The 17930-nt window shown below is 37.1% G+C and overlaps 2 protein-coding genes across 7 annotated transcripts in view; one reads left to right on the forward strand and one right to left on the reverse strand.

Moving 5' to 3' along the window:
• On the forward strand, positions 1 to 14235 carry LOC106746564 (transcription factor SPT20 homolog). 4 transcript variants are annotated; one of them, XM_014623283.1, is made up of 21 exons: positions 1 to 525; positions 2205 to 2315; positions 2426 to 2623; positions 2760 to 2878; positions 3321 to 3609; positions 3906 to 4118; positions 4501 to 4694; positions 4826 to 5035; positions 5236 to 5392; positions 5487 to 5561; positions 5743 to 6069; positions 6171 to 6330; positions 6576 to 6784; positions 7030 to 7180; positions 7480 to 7676; positions 7882 to 8022; positions 8402 to 8516; positions 8783 to 8865; positions 9044 to 9227; positions 9378 to 9544; positions 9863 to 14235. In XM_014623283.1, the coding sequence occupies exons 2-21, from the start codon at positions 2268 to 2270 to the stop codon at positions 9989 to 9991; spliced, it is 3366 nt and encodes a 1121-aa protein (XP_014478769.1). In that variant the 5' UTR covers positions 1 to 525; positions 2205 to 2267; the 3' UTR covers positions 9992 to 14235. The 4 variants fall into 4 exon arrangements, with proteins under 4 accessions (XP_014478769.1, XP_014478772.1, XP_014478771.1 ...); XM_014623286.1 differs by having other exon boundaries at positions 8402 to 8498; XM_014623285.1 differs by having other exon boundaries at positions 1 to 404.
• LOC106746566 (patatin-like phospholipase domain-containing protein 3) overlaps positions 12217 to 17930 on the reverse strand; it is a 24360-nt gene continuing 18646 nt past the window's right edge. The window contains exons 4-13 of one of the 3 annotated variants that reach the window (XM_014623289.1): positions 17675 to 17863; positions 17421 to 17504; positions 17054 to 17230; positions 16477 to 16652; positions 15425 to 15585; positions 15141 to 15231; positions 14952 to 15042; positions 14654 to 14852; positions 14254 to 14472; positions 12217 to 13991 (exon numbers count right to left, since the gene is read on the reverse strand). In XM_014623289.1, coding sequence (XP_014478775.1) covers positions 14258 to 14472; positions 14654 to 14852; positions 14952 to 15042; positions 15141 to 15231; positions 15425 to 15585; positions 16477 to 16652; positions 17054 to 17230; positions 17421 to 17504; positions 17675 to 17863 — 1383 coding nt within the window. In that variant the 3' untranslated portion in view covers positions 12217 to 13991; positions 14254 to 14257. Of the gene's footprint in view, positions 14473 to 14653; positions 14853 to 14951; positions 15043 to 15140; positions 15232 to 15424; positions 15586 to 16476; positions 16653 to 17053; positions 17231 to 17420; positions 17505 to 17674; positions 17864 to 17930 lie in introns of all 3 variants that reach the window. The other 2 variants (XM_014623288.1, XM_014623291.1) reach the window with 2 other exon arrangements.

Genomic DNA, 17930 nt, shown 5'->3' on the forward strand with positions numbered 1-17930 from the left:
AGTCGGCGGTCTCGTGCAGAAGGTGCTGCCGAGCGCGCGTTTCAGTTGACGAAAACGTCCACTCGAAGCGCCACCGCTCCGACTGTGCTAGTGCGGGGTCCCTCAGTTACCCTCAAACCTGTGCTCGTGTCGTGCGTCGTGCGTGTGAGATGTTTGTGCGGTAGGTTACGTTGCGCTCTCTCGGGCGAAATGACGTTTTGTCGCTTGTAAATATCGCCTCGCGCGCGAACGAGCAGCGAGAGCCACGCTGCCCCGACCCGCTACTAATCCCCGTGACGCCGACCGGGCCTGAACCCGCTGCCATCGTATTCCGCGTTGATCCAGCCGCGCGCAGCAGCAGCGCGAGAAATTTGTGCTCCACGCGCCGCGCGACCGAGCGCGCGCGCCCGTTGAGGTTATGACAAGTGAGTCGAGTTGAGGTCGCGACGTGTGTGTGTGTGTGTGTGTGTGTTGTGTAGCTCTCTCTCGCGCGCATCGCGCACCTGATGTTTACCGTCGGACCGTCGATTTCCCGGCGCAGCGAAGGTAAATCGCGACCGCCCGTCCGCGCTCGGCACCGACGTGGCGCTGCCTCGCACGCGTCCCGAGACCGCGGTCGCCGCGACGCCGCCGCCGTCGCCGCCGCCACCACCGCCGTCGCACGCTCCCGTGGGCCTTGCGTACCCTAACCTCTCTCTTCTCGTCTCGCTGTCACTCGGTTGCGTTGTTGTCCCTCGTGCTTGTTTTGCCTGCAACCTGCCTGCGACCTACACACAGGTATTTTCGCGTCTCTCTCTCCCTCTTTCTCTCTCTTTCTTTCTCTCTCTCTCTCTTTCTCTCTGTCTCTTTCTCTCTCTGGCTCTCGTCGTACCAGCTCGTCGCGTTTCCTCACATTCGCTTTGCGAACCGGCGATGCGTGCCGCCGTGTGAACGCCAATTGACCGCGGGATCGCGGCGGTTGCGTCTTGCTTGTTTATCACTTCTTCCCGCCGATGTATCTTCCCCCAGAACACGTCGTCTGTAGATGAGATAGACAATCAATTAGCCTCATCGAGCACGGTGGGATTCCCTTTCCTTTTCTCACGAGAGTCCGCGTGAAAAAAATGTGGATCGTCACTGCGACGGAGATCCGATAGCGCGTTAATGTAGTACGATTGCGAATCGGTTGTCATAATCGTTGTTATTGTTTAATTGCCTGTTGTCTGTCACGGAGGTACAATAAATCTGTTTGAATGAAGTGTTTTTCTTGTTGTTCCTTGGCGTATTTTCGAATGTGTGGAGAAAGAAACTCGCTTGATGAGACGTTCGCTCTATGTGTGTATGTGTATATTGTAACAGTTATTGAGATAAACATGGTGTGGTGTGATGCAATGTAACATTCAATTTGGTTTTCATACTTTTCGTTATTTACGTTCCTTAAAATTCCTCTTTTAAATTAATTGCAATGAGAACAGTTCGGATGGATAATAATTTGTATTTAGTTGGTTAATATCGCAATCATAATGTTTATTATGAATACTGTATACATATACATTTTTGCAAATTTGGAGCGCACATGCATACAAGTAGTCCAATTTACATTTCGTAAAACTTGTAGTAATGAAAAATACTAATTGCATAAGTAAAATGCGAATGGTTAATAATGTTGAGCTGATGCTTAGATGATGCGAAATTTTAATTCAAACAAATGTAAAATTTGATTGATGAATGTAAATTTGTTCGTACATACATAGGCATACCTTATTCAAAACTAGTTTTACTTCAGCTGCATTCATTTGGTTTCTTTTTACTTTTTCCTTTATCTCCTTCTCGACTCTGAATATGTATTTTCTTGTTTTAAATATAAATTGTAAAGCTGCTTAAACAAATAAGTCTCATTATTTATGGAGTTTTTGCCTTAAGATATATCTGCCTTTTTTGCCAGTTTGTGTAATAGATAATATTCAGTCATAATCAATCCCCATTAGTTAGTCATAACCGTAATATAAAAAAAATTCAATTGAAAATCGACAAATTACAATTACAAACTACAAATTACAAATTAATTACAAATTACAATTATAATTACATTATAATTGTATTACAATTATAATTAAATTATAATTAAATTATAATTACAATTATAATTACAAATAGTTATTAAATGATGCAACATTATATGTTATTTTCAACCATCCATTGCTGTTTACATAAACAGGTAGTATATATGAAGGGATGTATTTCAGAATATGAACGATTATTACCGCATCAGATATGACATCAATTGGCATCAGTAATCAGAAACTACAATGAGTGGTTTAACCCTTTGTCTAGAAGATGCGTACCAGCAGGCTCAGGTGGGTAGGAGAACGTTTCTTACTAGTTGCACAACACGACACTGATATTATCAGAATTTGTTATGAACATTGTTATGAACATTCATGAGATACCTGTATCATTTACGCAGGATATGATTAACCAAGCACCCAGATATTGGTTGAAGAATGTTCAAGGTCAGAATTCATTGGCCTTAGCGTCTGATAAATCTTTATCTTCTCAGAAAAAGGAACAGAATCACTCCAGGCATAGTATTCATGCCAAACTTACGAGACTCTATTTCGAAGAGCTTGCTAAGGTTCCTCATGCAACCCCAGATTCAGTCTTGGTAGGTCCATTCTCCAAAAGTAATTTCTTATCTTTATTTTCCTTGAGAAAAGATATTCTGCGAATATACCACGTGTTTTTTATATGCGAGCTCCACATCACCGTCACATTAATGTTCAACTTTAATTGTCACGCAGAACAATCTTGAGAATGAGTGCGACCTTTTGGGATTGTTAGTGCGAAGAGAAGGGTTACACACGTTAATCGTTAATCTCTATGCTGGTAATAAAGGATACTCATTAGCTGTAAGGAATAGGTAAGAAATCGTCCTTTCTCAGATATCTCATATCGTTTTTCTGAAATCTTCGGATGTCAAATAGCATAATTAATACTTCAAACCTGATGCTAATATTGAGCTATCATGACAATTAATTTACCAGAAAAGAAACTTTGTGATAAGAGCTATATTATTAATTTAAACTTTTCGTTCTTTGGTGGCAACCTACCTTTAGTGTCAGTACTGTAACGTGAATATCTCCATATCGCAGACATGTTGAGACGTGCTGCTTAATACTAGACTCGTAAAGCATTGAACATTAAATTTGCCGGGCTTAAAGTGTTTAACATCTATATCAGAGCAGCAAGAAGGAGAGAAATTTACGTTTCGCATGTTAGTCCATTAACGATTCGTCCTATTTTTGGAAAGAAAATTTCTTTATAAATCATAAGATTTTAACACAAACTTTCTCTCCCGGCAGTGATAAGGGGAATCAATACGATAAAAATTCACTAGCTGAGACACAGCTCATGGGTTACGAACAGGGTGAACTGCTCTCGTGCATAGACAATGGCCAGTTGCCAGCTATGCTAGCGGAACAACTGGAATCCAGTCACTCACATTTATTTTATGATGGCTGTATAGTAGCTGAAGTTCGAGATTATCGAAAGGCATGTTCTTATAACAAAGCTGATGTTCATCATAACAAAGCTGAAGTTCATCATAACAGAGCTGAAGTTCATCATGTACTTCTTAAACCAACGACACAGGTGAGATTCAGTGAGAGTCGGACGTATTTATGACAGGCACGTTAAATGAATTTGTAAACAAAGAAGACACAACTTTCATTTCTCAATACTTTCTTCACTTAGAGAAAACGTTTTGATCTCCGATGTAGGAAAGTCACTTTAAACAATTCATTAAAGGTTTTCACTTGAGATAGAAGAAATGACAAATTTTTCTATATCGATCCCCAATCTTTAGATAACACAATCTCGCCAATATTTTGTTGTTTGCTAATTTGATTGTGATTTAAGTTAAATATTGAAAATTATCGCTTATGCAGAGTATACTCTCAGACGTGTCAACACTTACAAGTGATGGAGATTGGAGTCATGAGGAACGATTAATACTGGAGTCACATCTGCTGGCAGTTACGCAAGGACCTCTATGCCTGGATCCAAACCCTATTCCCACTTTAGCTAGTACAAGACTTAAACAGTCCAAATCATTGTTTACAGACCCTCAACTCATACGACAAGCCAAAAAGTTCTCTCAGGTAAAACCTCTGATTCAAGACTCTTACTCTATTAATAATAAATTTATATATAAAATTATCTATACATTTTAATTAATGCCGTCTAGTATTTCAGAAACGATTGCAATAAAATGGAAAGTCTAGCTGCGAAAAATATTTTAAATAATAATAAATGTTCTGTATATATTTTCTCTCTCTCTCTCTCTCTCTCTCTCTCAATAACTACTGTTTTTTCTTGAAGAAGATATATATATTCCTATTTATTGCATCTAGGCTTTCGATCGCAAAAATTTCACAGATATTTGCTCGATATGTGTACATTGTTGCACTGCTTGTTATGCGTGACATCTAATATGCGTAATAACGATGGTAAATATAGAGAACATTTGTTGCTTGATGTCAGGTCACAGTGAATCGAAAAAGAAAATTGGAGCAGATAACACAGTCGGAAGGGCCGACGATACAGGACTTCATGCAGAAAATACGTGCGAAAAGGGGGTTAAAGACAAGCACTGCCTGCGTACCGCCTTCTATTACAAACCCTTCTCTTACAAACCCTCCTCTGCTTCCACCGAATACACCAGTCGACGTTTTAAGGTTTTTATACCAGAGCATCTTCTCACCTCATGATATTTTGCATCATTTGCATCTCATTCGCTATCTTTTCCTGATTCTTATCATGATATATCTGACTACATGTGACTAATTAGCAATGATGGATCGATTAGATTCGCGAAAGCATACGAGCGGCCACGAGACACAAAAGACTGTTCGCCACAAGTTATAGAAGAGTATATATTAGAGGCTCCAGGGAGTCAAGGTGAAATGGATCATATAAAGCTCTCAATCCTGCAGAGACCTTCTACTTCTGAGTACCTGGGAGAGCTTTATATGGACAAGAATCATCGGGAAGGGGAGAAGAACGGTTCTTCTTGCCGGTAAGCTTTCAATTATTAGTTGAAGTGTTATCGATGCTGGGTCATCAATGGATTGGTCCGAATTTTCTCTCGAATAATTTGGCTTAAAGGAGCCTACAAGATGATTATAACGTATATTATATGATATGATTGTAATATAATATTATTTATATTTACCTTCAGCTGAACAATTGTCTCAACGATGATGTTCTTCTGTCTAGGTTTACCTTAGGTACCAGAGCTGTGGCTAATCATTATTATCAGCAGTTCAAAGAAATATTTACGGAGGAGGGTAGGAAAAACGTGGTAATAAAGCACCTTGTACCTGGGCAAGTACCGCGTACATGCACTCCTGTTATGCAACGGGTACATCAACAGGTGTGTGGCCTATTGTCCTCCGCTTTTCTGTTTCTTTCATCTACTATTTATCTTATTCTACTGTGCATTCTACCGTACCACTTGACTGTGTTAGGTGCAACAGGCGAAAGCGGCGCAATTGGTGGCTCAACAGTTGCAGCAAACTCAATCCCAGCATGTAGCACAACAGGTTTGTACGCTCATTAGTTCGTCGATTTTACAGAGCTTGCACAGTGCTAGTCTCACGCCGAAACAGAACACTCAAAATATTTTCATTGGATTCGAAGATAAAATGACACGTAGAGAAACCATTTAGATCAATTTGGATCAGTTACAAAGGATAGACCAGTAAATTCCACGTATTGTTTCAGATTCTGTCGCGGGCTCAAGGGCAATTGAACACTTTGGCCGGTCAGGTAGCCTCGAAAGCAATGACGGAAGCCACCACTTCTGCGCAAAACAACCTGCCGTACGCGGATACCGCGAATATGCCACAAATCACTACTCAGAACGACGCCACCGCATTGAGTTCAGGTCAGTCTCTGACCAATGGCGGGCCAAACGCATCAACCTCCGTGCAAATTGATAATTCTTCATTGCCGGTGGCGGATAACTCCTGCAACGGACCTGGTTTCTTGGTCTTTCAAAAGTCAGCCAATACTATTAATAATGCAACATCCACCAGTGTTCCAGTCCTGGTAAGCTTCCTTTTCATCTTGTGACGGCTGCTAAATTTATTCCGGCCAGTCTCAGGCCCTGTTGACTTTTGAAAACACATTGATTTCTCGACAATTTGCAGCAGGCGCAATTGCAAGCGGGAACGCAGAACTGTATAGGCGAGACCGCCAATCAGAACCAAAATGAGCCGCCATTCAAGAAACATACGAATAATCCGGCGATAAGCGCTCTCGTCACTTCCCTCATGAATTCTGCGCAACAGTTCCAGCAACAAGCTGCAGGTATACGCACAAGCAAATGTTAATTTTTACTTCTTAAGAAACCTGGAACTATTTCTTATGAAACAACTATATAATAATCTCTTGCAATTAATGCATAGTATTAAACATTACGTCTACCATTTAAACGCAATTAGAGGTATATCTTCGTCCTTCCACTTATGACTGTTTTCATAACATACAGTTTAACAAAAAAGAAAACAAATTTCTTCTTACAAACAAATGATATTTTGTCCGTTTCTCCACAGCCAACGCCGCGGCCGCTGCTATGAACAACAATGCGCAAACTTCAAACAAGTCCAACAACGCCGCGATTCTTAGTCTATTAAATAGCACTCCTGCGAACTTAACACCGCAGAAGCTTCAACCTCGAAGGATCTCTCTTTCTAATACTTCCATCCCATCTCGAGTTATTAGTCATGGCAATGTGATTAATGTGCCCAACACTACCGGCCAAGTACGTATTACAGTGAACAAGGCGCGCAATTAATCCTTAATTCAACGTTGTACCCTACGAAACAGAGAGGTACAAGAGATAGAAATTTCACTCGACAAAGCTTTTTATCAGCGCTGCCAAACCAACAGTTAATACGTTGATAATTTCTACTTAGTTAACTTGGTTAGTTTCTTCAAGTAATCCTCTTTAATTGGCAACACTTTGATATCCGTCCAAATTAATCGTTTGCCCAATCGTCGTTACAGGTACGAGTGAGCCTAAGCTCCACTTTGTCGAGTCAGCTAAGTTCTAAGCAGCAACACGTGAAAGCGACTGCGGTGAGGCTCGCGCGAGTCCAGGATGTTCCCACGTCGACGCTTGGCTTATCGATGCCGGGACTCTCGGCTTTGCTTGCTGGTATAGTTAACTTTCCATAAAATGAATTACAAATTGATAACTGCATGAAATTAATTATAAATTAATTTACAATTGTTATATGTATATACAATTTTTTCTTTTTTCTTTTTTTCTTTTTCTTACGACGATTGTTTGTACATTTACGTTGTATTGTACCGTTTATTGTTCTTACAGGATTCGTTTAGAACATAATATAAATTCTCTGTTCTGTTTTATATATATATATATATAAGAAAGAAATTTATATTGTACGTACCATGACTCGAATTTCACGTGTATGTGTAATTCGTTGAAAACAGGTACACCGTCGGCGGACAATCCGATACCCGGGATAAATCCCACTTCGTCGCTGCTCGAACGGCTCACCGCTTCTTCCAGTCAGAGCAGTCAACCGGCGAGTCCGATGACAAGCCCGTCGCCGACGGGTAACGTGAATCTGCAGGGCGTAAACCTAACTAGTCTGCCGAATTCTATCAACGGTCTGCAAAACGTTCAGGTTGTTCATAGACATTTATATTGGAATGAAAGGTGCCGCTGAGCAGAATTGTTTAACTTGCGTTAACGTCACGCAAATGAGCGAGCTCACGGGATCGTACGGAAAAGCGGAATTTAATCGAGATGATCACTCGCTCGCTTGCGTCCGGTTAGACGATTCTGCAAGAGAGATTAAGATATAATATGGTGCTCATCTCGTATGACAGGTGTCGTTCCCTGGCCTGTCACAGCCCATCACGATGTCGTTGAATGTATCGGCGACGACCGGTGGCACCGTCACACCCACCGGAGTTATCGTCTCTCTGCCCATATCGTCCGCTACGAACACCTGCACGACAGTCTCGAGCGTTAGTATTACACACTGTTGACCTAATTCTTAAATGGCACATTCAACCCGGCTAATTTGCGTCTGACTGATTTTTTTTTTTTTTTTTAATTATCGTGAGGCAAATTATCAAAACAAAATTTAAGAAGAACGTATCGAAAAACAGGTACGAGTAAAAAAAAATACGAGTTGTAGAGCTAAAAAGAACCAATTACAGCTGAAGCAAGTTTATATAAGAATTCATAGAGGAATATATATATATATATATATATATATATATATATATATATATGCTGCTTCGTAATATATTCTTTCTTGATATTTTAATTTTTGGGCTCGTTACTCTCTTTTATTTTTTCCTTATTTTATAAGAATATTTTTGGAACCTCACGCTATTTCAGATGGTTCCCGCGACTGTCGTGACGACGGCCATCGCTGGCAGCACGCCAACAGTAGTGATCGCCAATCCTGCCAATGCTCATTTGTCTTTACCGATTGGTAAGATATCCGAAATAGGTACGAAAACATTTAATACTTTAACAAATATTTTAACCGAAGAAAAAGAATTATACCGAAATATACAGAGCGTTGTCATAGGAAACGACACGAATTGACTTAAAATCGAATAAGAAATTTGATTTTTTCCAAATTCCGGTTAATAATCGTGATAGTGCTTTCTTATTTTTTTTTTTAAATATAAAATATACAAAATTATTTTTTCTCATACGATTTACCTTCGTGCGGTATATTTAAGTATTTCATGGAACATGAATATGTTTCAGCCCACGCCCAAATAATAGCATCTGGAGTAAAAGGATTATCGCAACAAAACATAAGGAATAATAACGCAGTGACTCTTGCGCAGGTATTTGTTTCTAATTAAATTAGAACAATACGAATTTACGTGTTGTTTATTACATAATATAGCACGTGATGCATTAATAGATATGTATAAAAGTACATATAAAATTGTCTTGTAACACTGGTCCTTTCAAATCTAACTTTTGCGGTGCAACCGTAATGATAGCGCTATATATTTTCAGGGAGGACAAGCAATCCAACTCATTGGATCTCAAAGGCCGCGACTTAATAATATGCCTCGTCAAGTACAATCGAATCAAGTTAAGTCGGCTGTCTTATCGAATCAATTGGTGACGGTTGCTAAGACAGTAACTGCGAATCAGCTGATATTGTCTGGTAACAAACAAGTATTAGCTCCCATAATGGGTAAGCCTCAATGTCTTATTTCTAATTAAATTTCTCGTGAAAGTACGTTCTCTCCGAATGGAGGAGAGGTTCGAAGTTTTCTCATTGCAACACTTGTAAGCGCTTATCAGTCAACGGTATGTATGTGTGATCTCGCGTGTATGCTTGCAGCCGCGACGAAGCCTGTGCTTATGGCGTCGCAGACGACGCCTTCTTCCCAAGTAGTACCTGTTAATAAACAAACTCTATTGACGAAATCCTTGCACGCTAGGGCTTCTACCGGCCAATGCAACCAGCAGACGCAGAGTCTCGGAGTGACTACTCTGTCGCAACAACAAGTACGTATACATTAGCGTAATGAGATATTTCCTGAGTAGACTTCTTTAATGAGTAATATTTTTCTTACTGAATTAAAGTAAAGATGAAAGTCATAATATATTTCGTCAAATTACTTTGCCTGTAAATTAGTTTGCCTCCAACATATTTTCCTATTTATATGAGAAATGTTATTTTTCCATATTATTATTATTATTATTATTATTATTGTTATTGTTATTGTTATTATGTGTATATATATATATCAATTTGATAAAACACTTAATCAATCCTGCAGTCAATTTGGTTCCCTTTCTAATTTTTATTCTAATTTTACGCAGCTCCAGCAGCTACAACAGTGTCTGGCCGCGCAGCACAAGGTCGCTGTCGCGGCAGGAAGTTCTCAAAGTAGAACTCACATTGAAGCTCAGAGAAATTCCACGTCTGCCCCTGGAGAGGATCCCGCCTGAATATGTTCAAAACAATGATAATATTAACGGTCATGTTACGACAAAATAATTGGAGCCCGCCTAGAAGCAATGTAACAAGGCATTTGTACATTACGTTAAGATTGAATTCAACATTTTACGTTTTTGCATGCGGAAACATTAAACATGGATTGTCTCTACGCTACGCAGAATAACAAGAAAGAATTTCAACTCTTACGGGACTCTGTTCTCTGTATATTAATAGAAGAAACACGATATTTTAAAGAGAAAACAGTATGGTACACAATACTTATCGTGATCATGTGCAATAAAATCGTTTTTGTCACATGAATTTCCGCCTTACAATGTTATTTTAGAGGAGGTTTCAATTATTGTATATATAACTTATACACATACGATACGATTTGTTTTATATTAAAAGTGTAATAAATATTCCAATTTTTATTGATCTTACCCCCTTTTCATACCGCGCGATTAGAGAATCTCACGACTATAATCTCGCGATTATACGCTGTATTCTTAACCTACGTTTACTGACAAAAACACCATCGATATTTCAGTATTTTATTTTTTGCCTCTTAATTACATTCGGTGTTTTGTTTTGTGTTTTTATAATGCTTACTTATACTTCAATTAACAAATTTCCACTTTGTGGATCACGATATAAACTTTTCTCCCAATATCTGTGTTTGTATATATAAATATTGATATGTTTATGCTTTGCTTCTTTATCATTCGCACCATCATCAATATGATCAATCGGTATCGGTTAATATTAACTATATTTAGATATTTTCGTATGTGCGTGTATGCACAGTTTTATTTGCAACAGGTCATAAAAAAATACATATCGAATGTATAATACCGCGAGATATAAATTTTTGGTATTTTTAACATTGTATAAATGCAGATTATAAAGGAACGCCTCCGCGTGAAACTAGAAAGTTTGGTAAAAAAAATGTAAATATACACTTATCCTTTTAATAATTAACGCATTAAGTGCCAAGCTTTACTTTGGAGATATTTCTTTTTTCAATTATCTGTATTTCATACGAACAATTTACCTACAGAAATATATTTATCTACATAAATCGTGTAAGCAAACGCTTCGAACTTTTACAAGTTTGATGCAATTATACACAATGCATGCGGTTTCGGGAAGAATAAAATTGCGAAAGTAATATGTAACGAAAGTAAAGTTATTCCGTTTATCGAGTATCACGCACGTGGCACATAATGTGTTAACGTATAACATTATACATTGTCTACATATGTATAAATATCTGACACCTCGTGAAGTATAAAAATCTAGATAACAGTATTGGAAAAATATCAGAAAAATAAATATTTCGTTAATACTTATCACATTATTGTTAGTATCTTAAATTTATGTTTATTAAAATAAGCGTTTCTCAAACTTCCTTTACAAATCGTCCGGAATTTATACGCAACAAAATATTTCCTACATACATTTCCGACGTAATCCCCGCTAACTAATGGTGCTTAGTTAGCTAACCAAATCTAACTAGTGGTTCTTAGTTGGTTAACTAATTAAATTTAACTGATACTATTTAGCTACTATTTAGATACTAGTTAGATACTAGTTAGCTAATTAACGCTAAATAATATTAGTCGGCGATCATTTTTATAGTTCGGTTAAAACAGTAGGATTGTTTCAATTGTCGATTTGTTTATTAGTAGTATGGTATCCCATATAACATCGATATAAGCGTTACCATTTATAACAACTGTGGTAACCATCGTTTGTGAAAAGTAAGCAAGACCTTATGGCCATTCTTGAAAAATAAAGCTTGGTATTTTTAAACCGATTTTCTCAGAATGTATTTTAACGGAGCACAAGAATCGTTCGTAAATTGTGAAATCAGGGAAAAACTGTTTATAATCGAGTCAAACTTAGTTAGTAAACCGGATCATAACGAATTAATCTGTCATTTGGAAAGTTTATATATACTTTGCGTTTCACAAATTCATAGAAAATAAAATAGAAGTGTTTGCACTCCCCACGTTTTTAGGATAGTATCATGCAAAAGATATAAATGCTGCTCTACCTTGATTATAATAATACTAATTTACCGAAACAAAGACTTGTGTATATGTTCAATACATTAATACGCGTGTAAAAAAGAATGATGTCATGTTACTGTACTGGACTGTTACTTCTTATCCAAGATTATCCAAAAAAAGAAGCGGAGTGTGCATACATTTCGTTTGTCACTGTATATTTTCCGACACACTCAGTATAACGCTGTAAAGTGGAACGCAAATAAAGCTATCCCCTAAGTATAGTACTTTTGCGACTTATAAGTATTTTAAATATGTACATAAAACTTATTGGTAAAAAAAAAACCAACCGCTACAAATCTAAACTCTTTCTTAGTCGATAATTATTAAGTTACACATTTTACATAACAAATAATATAAAACATCTTATTTGATTTTTAACACTCAGACCCAGTTATATGCGATCACAAAACATATTTCCTTCCTCTCTATCACCTATTATAAATAATAATAAATCTCTGTATCAACTCACAACACTTTGGGTTCCAATATAACATTATTAAACTTCTTAAGTTTAATATATTTCAAAAACAATAAAATCGATTTATAACAATTAGTTCCGACGATAGTTGATCGGAGGAACATCACAATTGGGCAAAAATACAGAGAGAATTATCCTAAAACTACTTTTTTTTTTAGTTTTTACATTAAGACTGTTCTTTAAACGATATATATGTCGCAGGGAAATGATGAAAATGGAGATTTCATTAAATTCCTAAAGTAGATGATCAAATCATCGGTGGGGTGGGGGTCGTGATTTGATCATCTACCTTAGAGATTTGATCAAATTTCCATTTTTATTATTTCCCTGCGACATATATATATATATATATATATATATGTACATAAGTATCCTAACTATACTTCACAACCCAGATTTGGCATATTTTTATAACTCCGTGGACGACAGCGAAATTACGCGGTAACAAAGACGTTTATTATTACTTCATATTTTCTAAATTGTACAGGGTGTGCGAAAAGGCTACTGCTACAGTTTGATAGAAATTTCTTCGTACACTCTGTATGCATGGTGTACCACCGGACATACGGTTAAATTTTAAATTTCCAGCCCTTGGTCATCAATTCGCTGACGACCTTTCTTTAATCGAGAATGATCGTCATCTCTTGCCGAAAAGAATTAAATCGGAAATTAAAGAGGAAATTGCTGGATTGCGTATTTCGAATTTTAAATATTGTATACTTCCGTAATTAAACTTTCGATGAAAATCCAATAAAGATTCTTCCGTCCTCTGGCCTCTGAAATATAATATGGCGAAAATAAAACTAATTTCGAGTTAAATCATTAACTTAATCGAGTTAATTAATTGCCCAGACACTACAGGTATTTCGATATTCTCGTTGAGGAAAAATCGACTTCGAACGGATTCGCAGCAAAAGGTATATCCGGTGGTTTTGAGACTATCTAGTATATGCCTTTCGACCAATATGTCAGTCTCTTTGTGTGAGATCCACAAGCTCACGCAAACCATTGCTAATGTTAAAACCCCATTAGCAAACTTGAGTTACCATACAATACTGTATATACGTCGCATTACGAAATAAATGCACGTGGCATTACTGGCACATGTTTATCTTCACGTATTGCATTTGTATATGCGCATCAACGATTTATCTTAATTGTAATCCGTAGAAACATATATTGGTACGATTATTCCTATAGCACGGAGACTTTTCTGAATAAAACTCGAGTATACAGATAATTGGCGGAAGTACGTATAATCGCTTAAGTTGATAGTTTGTGACGCAATTACGGATTATTATTATTATTAGATATTCGCTTATTTGATTCTTTCATGTAGGTACGTTTAGTTGAATACGCGCTGGTAATAGATGTTTCCCCAAAAGACACCTTTTAGGAATATTTCACACGTAACTTGTGTATCATCATCGTGCAAAAATACAAGTGATAACAGTAGAGCTAAAAATATTGGTTTGAATTAAGATAGCGAATCTTGCGTGATTCTTTCCCGATTTTGTATTGGATCATTATTTTTTTCTTTTTATTAAATAATTTTGACGTGCAAGAAGTTTGAATGTTAGCTACTTATTTTGTTAAAAGTTGTTAAATTCAAGAATAACACGAGGACCCGGGCCCTCAATCCAGCGATCTTTTGTTATGAAACTTCGTGTTTCTCAGGATTGAGGGGGTCCATAAAATAAAATAAAAAAAAAAAACTAACCGAACTATTGTTTTTGTAGACTTTTCGTAGACGGTTGATCGACTTCTGGCCAACTGTCCGGAGATTTAGAAGTCTGCACCTTTTCCTGGTCCTCATCCGCCTCCCATTCACTTTCCGGATCGGAAAACATGTTTGGACTATCCAATATGTCGTCTAACGATGCGACTGATGCATTGCTCGAATGTACATTGCCGTCGGTGTAAAGAGACTCCGTATGTACTGCAACAAGAATCACTCGTTACATAAAGAACGAACTTACGAAGAATATCAAAACGAGAAATCGTATTCGAAGATTGAAATGATTTCATTAATCGTATTAAAATACTGACCATCTATCATCGGATTTAAGAAAGAAGAAATCAAAAGGATTTATTTAATCGACATTTAATACGCCACTTACCATCATTAATTGTATGCTGAGACAAATACGTGTGCTCATCCCAATCATCAAATTCGAGTTTGCCATTGGTGTCCATTTCTTCCATGGAGAGCATAGCATGCGATCCCGAATCCGTTACGTCAAAGATTTCTGTCACTTGCACCTTGTTATTGTCGTCCATATAATAATACGCTATTACAGCTTCTTGATCGGAAGTTGCCTAACAAAGAGTAAAATATTAAATGTCAGTCAATTTCGCCATGTTTTGTATCTTATATTCTTATATTTGTAAACATTTCATTAGAGTCTGATCACTCACTTGAAGGATACTCTCGAAAGTGTCATCCACTGTTGTGAAATCGCCCATGTTGATCACACAACTTGATTTCCTGGATTCATTCCACGATTGCCTGTGAATTGGAAATATATATTAGCGATGATAACGTCAACTCAAAATTTTAATCAATGTAACTATGCACAATGTTAACTATCTCCGTTGAGTACATACCGGTCGTTATATTGGAGAGTCAAATTCAGATTCTTTTGTTTCTTATACACACTGTCTGCATCGTCTCCAGCTTGAACATCTTCCGGGAAATCTTTACGAGAATATGAGAATTATTGTCAATGCTTTGTGAAATTGACTATTTTTAAATAAATGTTAGAAATCTGTTCCGACAGAAATATTCTTACGGGCTGTTTAATGTATTTAGTGTAAAGCCAGATAACAAGCAATTTTCTGTTTACAATTAAGAATTTATATCGTAAGAATTAAGAAACATGTATACTCACTCATGCCATATTCCGTGATATTAAACTGGCAGTTGATAAGTGGAGGCAATGGCTGCAAATAGACGTGAATCTTCGGGAACAATATAGTCAGTATATCGAAGATGAATTTCTTCAACTCGTCTAAGTTATGTCGTAATTTCGGAACACTGAAAGTAATGATTCTGAAATAAAAGTGAGATATATATACACGTCTATATATGTGTATGTGTATACATATATATGTACATATGCGTATATATGCGTGTGTTTGCCGTTTTATAGGAAATTTATATATAACATACTTGTTTTTTAGGAAATAAATATCTTGTGAACATTTACACACCTTTTTGAATTTTTCTCTGCACGCTAAAAATATTTCTACGATCTCTTGCGTCTCTAAGGTGTATTTGTAAAGCGTAAAATTAGCAAATAATTTAAGATAAGCTGAGATAGTCGAAAAGGTATAGTGATGGTGTTAATAGTAGCAATTATAAGGCACACATTTACAATTAATGGTTATATTATTTTAGATAATAAGCTGATAATTTCGTAGGCACACGCATGAAATCGAGAAAGCTTTGGGATGCTTACCCGGGAGGTGTTACGTGCTTAGAGCAAGAAAACGTCTGTTGTGGCTTATGCAGAACATTCCCGATTACCTTGTATTCCAAAGAGCGTGTTTCTATCTTGTTACCAATCAGACTATCGACGACATGCATGAAGTTAAACATAATAATGAATGTGGTTAAATGAGCTTATGCGAGCACAACGTTCGCAACACTATCAACTGACGATTGCTCTTTGTATTTGATATAAAATCTTAGAGATGTGAAAGCAAATCTATCTGAAAAGGAGCTGAAAATCCCTGCCACACTCGATCGTTGTGCTCGCTCTTGCATATATCCGATGAATGCGATAAATAATAATCGTGATTGGCGAAGTTGCACCCTGTCGGTTGAATTTGTAATCAATAGCATGCAATTGCTCATGCAATGCAATAAAAAGTGCATATATATATATATGGGTACATGTCTGTGTGTGTATATGTTGTGTGTATTTCAACGGTTACTTACTTTGTCACGGTTGCATACATTATATCAGCCGGTATCGTGCAGGGTAAACTTAGTAACGACAACAGTTTTATGCTACGGTGTTTGAATAGCCAGTTAACGAGTCCCTTATTGGCAGAATCTATAGCATCTTGGAATATTGTCAGAACGGTCTCGGGCAATTTAGACACCAATGCTTCCTATAAACACAACATATAGGATGGTGCATAGACTATAGTATATAAGTTATAAATAGGAAATATCGAAAAATTATGAGTAACGAAAATTCTAAGTTAATGAATAATAAATTAGTATTGACAATATTAGGCTATTGGGAAATATCGATCGTAATTAAATCAGCGTTTCTGTAAGGAAAGATCGTGAAGTAAACAGAAACTCAATCGCAACAAAGTTTATGAACTTTAATTTAAATGTTAACACCCGTACTATATAAAATAAGTTATATATTGTTATATATCAGAGAAAGAGAGAGAGAGAGAGAGTATTCTTGTTTTTTTAAGTTATGTTTTTCATCTTTTTCTGTTCTTTTTGTTTTTTTTTCATTTTTATTTTTTGTGTTCTCACATCGAGAGCCTCTCACCTGTCTATGTAGCTTGCATTCCAAACATTCCGGGTCATATTCCATACTTTCATTGAGAGTTTCCGACACGACGAATGTTGACTGTACTGCGAGACACCTCGTGCAAGTTAACAAATTATTACGATGTAAAAATCTCAATGCATCGTCAAATCCTTGCTTACACATATTCGAAAGGACCTGTAACAAAAAAGCGCGTTAAAGTTATATCCATCGCATTAGAAGAATGCGTGTATATCTAAGACAGATATTCGTCTGTATAAAAAGAACTATTCCTGAAATTAAGTTTATAAATTTAAAGCGTCTGCGGTGCAAATTAAAATTAACATCAAATACTGTCTCACGATATTAAAATATTAATATTTCATACCTCGATTTTAGGCGGAAAGAGTATTCTCGTGAATCTGTATATGTTTTGTTTGGACAGCTCTATGCTCATATTGGCGAGATTGACCTGCAAAGTATACATGTAATGGTAATTAGATGTAATAATCTCAACTGTCGAGATAGCTGTGATTAAATTCGTAAATTATTCGTGTTAATTTGACCGCATTACGGAGTTATCTTTATCAAATTGAACGCGATCAAGTTATATCAGCATACGTCGGGGCGACGAGTACATACGTGAAAAAGTTGGAACGAAATGTCCCTCGGGCAAATATCGCTTTCTCCACAAAACGGACTAACGGTGATGGTGTTTTCGTCGAGCGTAGGTAGATTGTCGCTGAAACCACCGTCCATATATCGGACACCGTGATATCGCGGCGGTAAGAGGCCGCTGAACAGCGGCACGAACGAAGTGGCCATCAGAGCCTGCATGAAAAAAAATATCCGGCGTTAAAACGGCAAAGATTCTGATAAGCAGGTCCTTCGGAGAAGA

The sequence above is a fragment of the Dinoponera quadriceps genome, unplaced genomic scaffold, assembly GCF_001313825.1.
Source record: "Dinoponera quadriceps isolate SergipeBrazil2010 unplaced genomic scaffold, ASM131382v1 scaffold1573, whole genome shotgun sequence".
NCBI lineage: Eukaryota > Metazoa > Arthropoda > Insecta > Hymenoptera > Formicidae > Dinoponera > Dinoponera quadriceps.